Here is a 13,016-nt window from a genome sequence, read left to right as displayed (position 1 = left end):
TCAAGCACCTACATTGAACACCTTCAAGAGTAAATTGGATGCTTATCTTGCTGGGATCCTATGACCCCAGCTGACTTCCTGCCCTTTGGGTGGGAGGCTGGACTCAATGATCTTCCAAGGTCCCTTTCAGCCCTAATGTCTATAAAAAATATGAAATCCACATATGAGGTGCTGTGCTCTAAAGAACTCCACCATCAGAATAGTACTTGCATTTATAAGTACTGTCCTGCAGTGGAGTTTATTAGTTTACTGCAGCCTAACAGGGCCACACGTGTAGATAATGAGACTTTTACTGCAGAGCTAAGAAGTCAGCTCTGGAGTAAATGTCTCATTTAGATATGCCCAGTGATTCTCAACCAGGGTTCCACAGCTGTTGGCATTATTGGGCATGGACACATGATTCACAAGAAAAACCCTGGGATTTCAAATACAAAATCAAAGTGTTAAAAACATTATTTGCTGTGGTCTTTCCAAGTTCTTCACAACAGAAAACTGTTCTATTATTTTTCTGTAGTCAAAAAAATGAAAGAAAACTGGGAGCTGACCCTTTTTGGTGGATGCCTTGAATCTAAAAATGTTGAGAATCACTGACACAGAATATGGACTACAAATTAGTCTGATGTCAGGAGCTCCATGTGTCCCTCTTTCTCATTTACCCAAGATCAATAGGCCCAATAATGCTTAGAACATTTACTAAATTTTGGACTTGTGTGTTCTAAATTTATCATATTATAGCCATACAGCCAAACAGAAAAATTCCATCATGTTGAGTGTGTGGCTTGGAAATCTGAGGCAGAAGTAAATTAAAATCATCTTTTTTACAATTCAAGTGCAATGAACATGCAGTGTAAAAAGTAGACTATCAGACAGTATATTCATCACTTCCCACTTACTATTCAATATATTTTATAGTCGTATTTACATCAGATAGAAAACGTACTAAAAGATAATAGTGAAAAGCAGAATGTTTACAGATCACTCAGTTTGCCAAACAAAATTAACACACTTGTGCCAGTAATTAATTAGAGAAGTTTTATTTGATAGCAGATCAGTAACCATTCCTGCTACTTAAATTTAATAGAGAAATTAACTTTAAAATATGAGTAAATCTGGTTTTAAAACTGATAAATAATTACACGTGAATGTATTTTCTGGTGAGCTAAATGTGTTTTTCCATTGTTTCTAACTCCCACTGTACATACAAATGGGAGTTGGGTTCCACGATTTTGTGTATAAACTATTATTATGTACAGGCCCAATGCAAACTGAAAACTTGATCAGGGTCAGCTCTAATGTTTTTTAGTTAAGGAGCTTATGATCTTGGCCACAGCAGTGGACAGTGCATTGTCATGCTGTCCTGTTGCAGCCAGGATTAAAACAAATTTAGGTCTCTCAAATGTTCCTCCCAGTTTTCCCACTGCTCCATAAAGTGTAAATTTGCACAAACATATTCATCACAGTGCAAGCATCCAAATGTACCAGGATAACTATATAGCTGAATGCCAGGTGGCATACAAAATCAAGAATCTTCTTACTCCCTGTTGGGAAGGCAACTGGAACTGTCCCTATAAAATCTCCTTCCCCTGCACAGGAAGCAGCACTATGACAGGAAGTAAGAAGCCACTGGCTCTGTACAAATGTTCCGTTTCTCCTGGGAAATCCCTGCTCTCCCAGGAGAAACCATGAGTGTTAAGACTTTCAGGCTTTTTCTTCCAAAGTAAAAATGGTTGCACCAGAAGAAAAACATGGAGACAACAAGGTTTAAGTCACTCTTAGGAGAGTTTCTCCTGAGACACCCAATATCTATGTGTGTTATCTCACAAGAGAACATGGTCCTCCAACATACACCCCTTTCCCCCCACCCAGGAGATTATTTAAATGCATGCCTACAGCCTCTGATGTTTCCCTCTACTCCTTTGTGGTGCCAGTCCTGTGCACTGGTACAATCAAGCCCAAAGAATTCTCATAGTTAAACTAGTATTTTATCTAAAAATTGTATTATATTGTTTAATCCAAGCAAGTGTCCTGTCCTTTGTAAAAGGATCAAAAAATTTCCAATGTATGGATGTCAAAATTGTTATGTGCATCACAAGTGTTTCAGCTTTGTAACATTTTTCAGTAGAAGGCTATATGCAAAATAAGATGCAGAACCTAGAATTTCTTTTAAAGTAACTTCAATTTCATTACTAAAAGAATTCTGAATTCAGTGGGTTTCATCTTTTGACATTCTACTGACTGAAAATGTGTTAAACTAAAAGCAACTTTTTTCAAGGGATGTGCAGAAATAGTTGCACATCGCCACAACTACTGTTTAAAAAAATCCAAGGTTTTGGTTTAAGATTTTTGATAGTAAGTTTTAATACAACCTCCCAAAAGCACCCTGCAGAGTTCAATATAAAGATACACATCTTCAACAAGCAGCTGCCTCTCAATTTAATTTGCACAGTTTTTTCATGCTCCACTGGTGTATTAAATGCTGCTGCACTCTGTAGGAGTTTATCTATGATAAACCCAACAGCTGGCTGCTTGCTTCATACTGACCTTCTCAAAATGTTTTAGTACATGTCACGCAAGCATTACAGTATTACAGATTTAAACTGCCATTTCAGTGTGATTGGCACACGTGTCATTTCCTCAACCACCTATATGCGAACTCCAACCTGAATCTTTATTAAAAAACATACAGAAGTCAGTCAAGCTCACAGCTGAGGCAATTTCAGATGCTTTTTATACCAGGTCTAAATATTTTCCTGCTCATTTCTTTAGCTGAACATGTTTTAGAACCTTGTAATTAAGACAAATTGGGTAATCAAAGAAGAATAATCTTGCTTGTTACTTTACCATCCATTTTGCTTGGAGCAATGATAACAGATGCCGATTAGGGAAGAAGGGGAAAAAAATCAAACAAAAAAATGACAACATTCATATTCTAGAATAATGGCACTTCAAGAAAAGAATGTTTCATAAATTTACATTTATGCTCATGAAACTGAGCAGTTAACACAAAAGAAGAGTCTCTGGAAAACAGCTACCTCATTAGAATAACTATTCACCTTTCATGTAGGTGGAATAGAAAAAATATTCTGACTTGATTTGGAAGAGAAACCAAATAGATTTTGTCATATGTGTTTTCACATTTTAACACTGCTACATATCTGACAAAGCTAGACTTCTTCTAAAAGGTGCAAGTGGGTGGAATAAAAAGAATTTAGTTATTAACAGTTATTTTGTGGTAACACCTTAAGGCCACAATCAGGAAGTGCACTAAAAAAACCACAGAACAGTCCCTCCCTATAAGTCCTTAAAAATCTGAAAGACTGGTCTGCAGGAGCCTGTTCCAGCTTCTAACAGATTAGTGTTTCAGGCACCCATTTTTATTCAGGATCAAAATATGCTTTGTTAACTTTTATGCCCTGGACCTATTCTGCATTGATTTATAATTGCCATGGTATACATTTTATGAGCTGGAATGTCCATTCCTTTAAACAATTACTAACAGGAAGAAAAATCTTATTTATGTTGCCACATAGAGAACCAGTAGTATGGAAAATATCCCCAACATGGAACAACGCCATTCTGGTACATGAAAGATGGCATATTTAATTTTCACTATCAGATAGGCCTATTACAAGAGTAGGCAAAATACAGCCTGCCCAGCCCATTCTATCCAGCCTGTGGAGCCTCTAAAAACTTTAGAAAATTAATTTTTATTTGCCCCTCATTGCCTGTCAACCCTCCAACCCTCAGCCCCAAACCAGAAGCCTCTGGAGCTTCTGGCCTCGCAAAATAAGTTAAGATTGTATGGGGGAGACTGCTGGAACAGCCCAATAGCTGAGAGCCCTGTGTTGCTTCCTGGGTCAGGCTGGAAGCAGGGGGTGCGGGGGCAATGGGAAGTGGCACTGCAAGCAGTGAGAGCTGCACAGAGTGGCAGGAGGACACCACTCAGCTGCTTCTCCTCACTGATGCCAATTTACCCAGGCCCATCTTGTCCCAAGCAGCATGCAAGAAAGCCGGGCTGGCTTTGCTGCATGCCACTTAGAACAAGATGAAACGGGATGGGACAGGCCCAGCCGGGTTGGCACCGGTGAGGAAAAGAAGCTCAGAAGGCTGAGCCAAGTGCTGCTCTGGACCAGCATGGCCTGGTCAGAGCAGCACACAGCTCAGCCGTGCCTTCCCTTACCTCTGCCCGTGGGTCCCAAGTAGCATGCAGCTCAGCCACCGCTTCTCCTTGCCAGTGCCCTCCCAGCCTAAGCAGCACATGGGGAAAGCAGCAGCTGGGTCAGCTTTGCCGTGTGACACTTAGGTCAGCACAGGCCTGGCCAAGTAAGCACCAGGGAAGAGAAGAGGCGACTGAGCCACGTGCCACTCAGGAACCCTCAACAGCTCACCAAAAGATGTTAAGCAGCCCTCTAACTGAACTATGCACCCACCCCAGGGATAGATAAATTCATGGATGATACATCTATTAATGGTTATTCGACAGAATGGTTCAAGATGTTTCCTCCGGTATCTCTCAGCCAATAATGGAGGGTACTGAATAGGAAACAGATTACTCTAGAAATATCCAGTTCAATGCACTCCCTCTATAGTAATAGCGCTCAACCTTTTGTACTACTCATCAGGCCAGATGAGTGGCATAGAATCTGTCTTCAGGCCATGGGGCCTGGCACTACCCCCTTCCACTCCCCTACATCCTGAAGGGTGGGAGGGGGTGGTGCCGTGTGCCAGGATTGGGTCCTGGTGGTCCAGTACCATTCCCTCCTGCCCCCGCACACCAGGACTGGGGCCCAGAGAGGACAGATTTCTAAGGAACTGCTATTGCCCCGTCCCGCACCAGGATTGGGTCCTGGGATTCAAATACTGCCCCCTCCTGCCCCAGTATTAGGTCCTGGGGGGCCAGTACCACCTCCTCCCATACTGGGATTAGGTCCTGGGGGGAGACTGTACCACTCACTCCCATGCAAGGACTGGGTCCCTGGGAGTTGTACCACCCCCTTCAATGCCCTAAGTAATGTGATTGGGTTTTAGGGGGCTGGTAATATCCCCTCCCACTGGGATTGAGTCCAGGATGCTTGATGCCACCAACCACCCACCGCCAGTCCCCATATTGGGACTGGGTCCTGAGAACATCACTGTCCTCACCTGGCCATGCATGCTGGGATTGAGTGCTGGATCCAGAGCAGAGAACCTGGGGCTCCTCACAGATCCAAAGATCAGGCAGCAGAGCACAGGTGCCACTACTCCCTTTCTGCCAAATTTATGGACCTTTGGGGAGCCCTGTGGCCCTGATGACACTATGCTACAGGTTGGATCTGGCTTGAAAGCTGGAGGTTGAGCATCCTTACTCTACTCTACAGTGGGGGCAGGGGGGGAGAGGGAATTATTTGGGCTAGACAGCCTCTTAAGGAGTTTTGGTAAGTTGTTGGGTGGGGGGGCAGAATAATGACCTGACCTTGGCCCTGTATCACAGCTCTTTACAACATCTGGGGGGAGCAAGGAGATGTCAACTGATCCCAGCCCCAGGCTCATCAGCCCTGCACCCAGCACCCCAGATGGAATGGGTGGGTGTGAGAGGTCTCCACAGAGACCAACCTGGGACCCCTGTGGGTAGGGAGCCCTCAGTCAGGTAGATGGGATGGGACCACAAGCAGGCAGGGAGCAGTATACAGGACTAGGGCAGGAGGCAGGGACAGGGCTGGGGCAGAGCCATGACCTGCTCCACCCACATCCCCGAGATGGCCATTGGTTCCATGGGCAGCAGCCTGCCCATAGAACCAGAGTCCGTCACAGGGATGTACAGGGAGCGGATCGCAGCTGTCATGGGTCCCCGGCACTATGCTGTCACCACCCTATAATCCCAGCCCCGAACCTGGCCCCACTCACCCCTCCAACTCCCAGACACCACTCTCTGCCCGACTGTAGCCCCATTCCATTTACCTGGATGAGCACACCCTGCCCCTGGGAGTCCCAGGCTGGTCTCCATGGAGACCCTACTCGCCCACAATGGGCGTGGGGTGTATGGACAGCAGGTCCGGGGCTGTGGTTGGGGAGAGCCTGGCAGCAGCAGCCGGAAGTGTGAGGGCAGAACAAACTGCTGGCACAGGGGCTACCAAGAACCCAAGTCTAGCCACCGTGCCACCCTGCTGTCCAGCCCTGTGGAATACAGTTCCTGGCATACCCAAGAACCACATGCAAGGATATGCATTCTGCACCAGGCAGCACTTCAACACCAGGGGCCAATGGGACTAGCCGCATGTGCCATGGCTGGGATGCCCTCCCCAAGCCTGGGCCAGATGGGGCCAAGGAACCTGCAGCAGGCTACAAAGAATCAATTGGTGGACCAGATCTGGACTGCAGGCCATATTACACACATGCCCCTCCTCCCCCACTCCGATGCTCTATAACATCCATGCTGCCATTGTTGGAGAAGGGATACTGGACTAAATGGACAAACAGTAGACCCAGTATGGTACTTCTTACCTTTTTATGTTCTCTGTCACACGTGGTTAGATCCACGTGCTTGCAGGGGCAGTAACAAGGCTGTTAATTCCTTATGGAAAATAGTTCATTATAAGTTTCTGTAAATTAAATGTTGTTTCCACATTATAAGCCTCATCAGGATATTACCAACAGCGCGCTTGCTGTTGGAAGCACAAACTACAGTGCTCAGCCAATAGGTACAGCTGTGAGGGTAATATCAAAGGCTAATGAAGAAAATACCCCTAACTCAAGACACTAGCACAATTTCACCTGCCAGAATTAAAACCATCAGTGCCACTGTTAACCTTATATTTACTTTACTGAAGACAGAAACTTGTGTAATGTTACATCAGACAAACTATTTGTAACAGCTATCTTTGCTAGGAAGTTTGATGAAAATTTAATGACATGCCCAGCAATATGAAAACCTACCTGTTTTTTTTTGGCTATGAGAAGTTTCAGATGTGTATAAGCATACAGAGAAAGATATCCCAATGGCATTATACAGAAGTCAGACTAATCCTATTTTTTAAAGAAAAAATTCATTACCATAACCATTCAGTGTCTTAATCTATTAGTGGAGTCTGATGGGGACAGAAGGAATCATTTTAGAATGGTTCTGCTCATTCCTGTCAAAGACTCGAGAGTACTGACAAGAAACTTCTATGCTTGTCTGAACACTGTCAGGATCAAGATCCAACTTTAGTTAAATTTTGTTACTGCACTTAACATGTAAAGCCACTGGGAGAAGACAGAGATACAATATTTCAAGAGGCTGATGGTACCCAGCTTACTTAGTTACCTGCTCCTCAGACTTTTAGACTGAAATATTTCTTTGCCCTCCTACGTTTGATATTTGGCAGAGATCAGGTTGAAGATGAAAGCTAGCAGTCTGGAAAAGACTGAGGTCATACACAGAAGAAATTATAAAATCTTTGACCAGTCCCTCAAATGAGGGTATATGCTTGTCAGCTGTCAACGTGATCTTCAGTATCAAGCTGCCATGCATACAAAGCAAAAATACTAAGAGGAGAAGAGGATGGGCAGGGCACAAAAACGGTTCCAAAATACATTGTTGGGGTTAGCAAGTAAAATTCAAGGTGTTGGTTAATATCGAGATAATAATTCTCTTTATTTCAGCTACTGAAAGACCCCTCCAACTGGCCATAAAAACTGTTTGCCAAAAATAGCTGAGATTAATTACTGTAGGACTGAGGTTCAAGGAACGAAGTGACTTGCAGGACCTCTCCCTTGGACTTCTTTGCCACAAGAAATTAACCAAGACTAGGTTCATGAAGCAACATTATATTTTGTCCATTGTTTTCAACAACAGTTGGCCAGCTGGCCACTTAATCTTCATTTAATCTTGTTCTGTCATTTAAAGTTGTTTCTTGCTTCTTTTTTAAGTCATTAATATTATCTTCCTGTACATGGGAAATGCTTTTATCTTAATGTGAACTTCACTCCAGGTGCCTTAGTAGTAAACCCAGATGAAAAGCCTGAAATACATATTTTTAAAAAGGAGCAAATCTCTTTCTGAACCTTTAACTTCATTTCCCCTTTAGAATATTAGATTTTTACAGAAAAGAGTTGCATCAAGCAAGCAGTTCAGGGCTATGAAGAAAAGAGTTCCTAGCATATCCAATCAAGGCATTCAGAATATTTCTCTGTATGATGACTTCCTATTTTAGTAATCAAGATTTATCACCCCCTAGGGAAATACTGGTCTTTGTGTTACCTCTGTCAATCTTTAGCACACAGGTCCATAAATCCTGATGTTCAAATACATCAAAGTCAACATCTTCTTAATATATACGACATGAAGGATGTTAAAAGAGTACACAAAAATTGAATGTCAGACTAGACAATACAAACTCTCTTCCAAATCAAAATAAGAAGAGATCAACTAATGAAATTTCATCCATGCCCTCAAAGAGGTGTTCATTTCTGCCTGCAGAAATTTCAGAGAAGTTTCCATCACTAAAAATCTTTCTAGGAAAGGATGCATACCGACCTGCACCCATTCCCTCAGACCAGAATGGTGCAAGAAATGTTTCAGGAGGAGGCTGAAGTGATAGCTAGAAACTAGTATTTAGAGATTTGCTTTTGGGAACTGGCTTATAGGTAAAGTAAATATTGCATTAGAACAATGATCCAGGGAAATGGCAAGAGTTAATTGATGTCTAAAAGCCTCTCTGTGACGTTTCTTTCAAGGCCCATTGTGTCTGAAACCAGCAGATACACAGGCTGGGAAACTGATGACATGTACCACACTGTTCTATAACATGAACAATATGTACCCAAACAGAGATAAAGGACTCTGTAATATTGATGCCAGGTCACGGTGCCAAACTGCAGAGCCCTAGGGATTTCTGGCTTTGGTGACCAGACCAAATTAGGAAGACTGGTAAATAACCAAATGAAGATGTGTACATGTGATGGATGTTGGAATAAAGGAATATGCCAACAGGACAAAATGCAAACAAACAGTCTGACAACCAAGGAAAACCAATTAATGATGCCCAGGAATGAAGAGTTAAAGGAGAGAAAGAATAAGAAAGCAGGGATTTCATAGCAGAAAAGGGTACCCAAGAGGGGAACTCGAGGCCACCAGGGACAGAGGGCACACCATCAGCCCACCTAACCACCAGTGCCCACATGAAGCAACAAGGCAAATCCTCATTAGCTCTCCAGACTGATCAGCCCAGTTTGTAAACAGATGAGGGGAGTAAGGAGCAGCTTCTCCTCCACTCTGCTCTTGTCACCAGGAGCATAGTGAGGTAGCAGTAGACAAAACCCATGTTTGCTCCCCAGAATGTGGACCGCGATCTGAGGAGCAGGCAAGGGGCAAGAAGCAGCTGTTTGTTCCCTTCCTCTCCCATGCCAGTCTCAGAGGCAAATGGAGCAGTCAAAGCTCCTCACCAACTCCCCAGTCTGGGCAAAGGACAAGGGTTTTTGCCCCACTGTTCTACTCCCCTCCCCAACCAAGTTGGAAGAGGAGCATACAAACATTCTTTCATAGGTTTCTCTTTCAAGATAAATCTATGTTAATACCTAGAAGATGCTTCTGCCCACAGAGGTCATGCTTCCCTTGGAAGAAATTAAGGGAACACTTGTAAACCTGTAGCTTCTAGTGGGAAAGCAACAACTTTTCTGGTAGAAACTTAGCATGTGCCAGGGTCAAAGTTCCTGTCACCTACTGGAGATACACAGGAATAGGTCTGGGATCACCTTTTAAACACATTTAACTTACACATTTAAGATAATTTGAATTCAGTATTCATATTATCATTTCTAACATCTTACCTGCCAGCATCAGTCTCCTTGAAGATTCCATCTTGGTTAGGACATAGTTCACAGCTAGGTGTGACACCACATTTACAGGCATCACAAAACCAAGGTTCAGTGGAGTTTTCTGAAGCTGAACTCATAATAGAATCACTCTCTCCATCAACTCCATAGCAACCTAAAGATATAGAAAACAATAAGGAGATAATATGAGTTTTGAAACATTAAAAGGGAAAGATTTTCAACTAATCTATACAGGCTTTTTACAGATGCAAATAGCTGTAAGCACAAAGTTGTACCCACACAAACAAGGCAAGCTTCTTGGTCTTTAACTGTGACCTGCAATATTGGGGGCAGGGGTTGTATTTTAAACCCTCTTCTTAAAATTCAACAAGGAGGTCTAAAGGCATAGGTTTTTTTTTTTAAAAAAAAAGGATGTTGTGTTTGTCTATTTTTAATGTGGAACTGTCAAGTTGGGTTTTCCCTGGTTTCTTAAGAAAATACCTGAGAGGTGGTAAAATGGCTTAACATTTCAACTATAATGGAGGGTGTGAAATTTATAACAAAGCTGCCTTCATTCGAAACTTTAGCAGCTGAAGTTAAATTGATATTAAAAAGAAGGTTTAAACTGAACTTAAAAAAAAAAATCACTATTCTGGTTTGCTGGTCACATTGCATTAGGCTCTATATGGTTTTCCTGGCAGAATTTTAGTATAAAAAGCAAAACAATTTTAAAAAATTCAGGTCCTAGATAGTTCTGCATCATTACAGATCAAAAAATAAATGAAAGGGCACAAGCAGATTTCCCCCTTTCCTTTAAAATGACATCTGAGAACACAAATATCATTGTTTATAATATTCCCGAAGTATAATTGGGCCAACGATTCTTTCAATCAGGATTTAAAAAATTGCAACAAGGATGATATTGAGTTCTGTCATGAGTCCTAAACAGGACAGAGGATGGATTTTTTGGTGTAGTCTTGCTAGTCTACATCCACACAATTAGAAGCACCTAGGTTATGGAAGTGTTCCCTTCTATCCCACCACCAAGAAACCAACACGTTAAAAGAAGAAACCCACAACATTAATCACCACGGCAAGAAAATAAAACAAAACAAAAACCTTATCAAAGTGCAAAACACACAGAGAAATATATCGTATTGGCATCCTTTGAAACTCATCCTAACTTCTTGTGCCATTTTCACAACTATCACTAAGAAATCTAAACAGAGCTCTTTCGCTTTTTCTAATACACCTCTAATTTTTTGTACAGAAAGCTTTTTCTGTCTTCTGCCTACATAGTAATTATGCAATGGTATCTTATCAGTCTCCCCAATCATTCAGTAAGCCAATAGTGTATTTTTCTTCTTCTGCTCCCCAACAACCTCTTTTTCATGAAGAATACAATGTTTTTCTTACAAGATAACAGAAGTCTGCTCAAAATTCTCACAGTTTTTAATGAAAACACAGAAAGAATAATATAATCTCTTAAAGTTATCCTAAAATATTTTTAAAGTCAGTAAAATCTAGTCATAGTCCAATTTTTACCTAGCCCTGAAGCATGTCACAGCATAATGACATTTGAGTGCTTGATACTGGGACAAATAAGGAGTCAATTAAAGATATAATAAACCTCACAAGGCATATGCTATGGGAAAAAAATAGACGTTTTTCTTACTGTTAAGAGAATTTATAGAGGATGCCTGCTATTCAGTTATATTACAGAAGTTGCAGACTTCTAACATAAAAAAAAAGAATACTAGAATTAAATTAGTTATGAGCTACATGTCACAGATATCTGCAAGGGGTGGTTACTCCAGACCGCCCCCACCTTGTCCAAGTATGCCCTGATGCTAGCCCGGACTTCTTCCAACTCTGAGACGCTGGCGTTTCGGTCCCTGACCCCCTATCCGCTAGAGGAAAGGAGTACACCCCAAATGCAAGCAGCAAAGCAAACAGTTTCTCTTCAATAAAGATGGATATTGGGGCAAAGGCTAAAGCAAAAACACTTTGCCCTCTTCAATTAAGTGCAACTCCAGCCTGCACAACTCTGAGCACACCAAATTTAGCTCACCTGTTCTCCCTTCAGTCCCACAGTCTCAAAGTGCCCTCAAATGAACTTGGCAGTTGACTTGCTCTCTTGACTCCCTCCAGATTCTCCAGCTCATCAATTCATCCTTTTTCCAGCTGCTCTGCCCATTGTGATGCTTATTTCCTCCAGTCTCCCTGGAAATCTCCTGGGCATCACCTCCTACTCCACTGTTAATATTTCAGCAAGTATATTCAAATCTTTGTGGAAGGATGCATCTTCTACCAGGTAGAACAGCAGTCTGCCAGACAACCCCATCTTTTCCCACTTTTATAAGTTAGTCAGAGAAACTGAGATGCATAACATTATGTTAAAACAGAAATATTCATAGATTCGTAGATTGTAGAGTCAGAAGGAACCATGAAGGATCATCATGTCCGACCCCCTTCCCCAGGCAGGACAGAGGACCGAGGTCAAATGACCCCAGCCAGGTGCCCATCTAGCCTCCTCTTGAAGACCTCCAAGTTAGGTGATAGTACTACCTCTCTCTTTATTATTATAATAAAGTTCACAGTCCATTACACCGCTGTTCCTTCTCATCTGAATGTTTAAAGCATTTTATACTCAGAACAGATTCATAGATTGTTAGGGGCTGGAAGGGACCTCACAGATCACTAGGTCTAGCCCATAGCATTTTGAAAAACTTCTCTAAACTTGACAGATTCCAGCAGTAGAAAAGACTACAAATACTACAATTGTTCCAATACAGAATATAACTATAACTATGACTTCTTCTGGTTTAGTCACAGTAAGTGACACAGAAGTGATGGGCTTGGAAGATTGAAGCTTATGAACTGGAATACACAATAACTTCTGAAATTCTGCAGAAAGGAATTTTTTTTTTTATTTTATTTTATTTTTTTTTTACATATAAACTGCATTCACAGGAACATCTGGGTCTACTCCACAACCAAAATTAAGGCCAGAATAAAATTGTTAGAGTAGCCCTGGATCAGGTGCTTAGTTTGCCTGTGGATGCTTGTCTGAGAATATGCACAGACTTGCATTTGAAACACTTGGAGAACAGAAGTACCTGCTTGCCTCTTGGCCTTCCGTCTCCAGAAATTCTGAAGAATCAATGAGGTGGTAAGAGGGTAGCACAATATTGCAGGATGCCAGAAGACATTTCACTTCATTTCATAATGAAGTGCTTCAAAGA

At 42.0% G+C, this 13,016-nt stretch overlaps 1 protein-coding gene across 6 annotated transcripts in view; it reads right to left on the bottom strand.

Moving 5' to 3' along the window:
• PHF14 (PHD finger protein 14) overlaps positions 1–13,016 on the bottom strand; it is a 290,125-nt gene that overhangs the window by 226,652 nt on the left and 50,457 nt on the right. For all 6 annotated transcript variants that reach the window (XM_019533903.1, XM_019533925.1, XM_019533897.1 and 3 more), the window contains exon 5: positions 9,787–9,946. In XM_019533903.1, coding sequence (XP_019389448.1) covers positions 9,787–9,946 — 160 coding nt within the window. The remainder of the gene's footprint in view (positions 1–9,786; positions 9,947–13,016) is intronic.

The sequence above is a fragment of the Crocodylus porosus genome, unplaced genomic scaffold (genome assembly GCF_001723895.1).
Source record: "Crocodylus porosus isolate Cpor-Errol unplaced genomic scaffold, CroPor_comp1, whole genome shotgun sequence".
NCBI lineage: Eukaryota > Metazoa > Chordata > Crocodylia > Crocodylidae > Crocodylus > Crocodylus porosus.
Note: the sequence above shows the minus strand (reverse complement) of the source record. Positions and strands in the feature narration are given on the sequence as shown.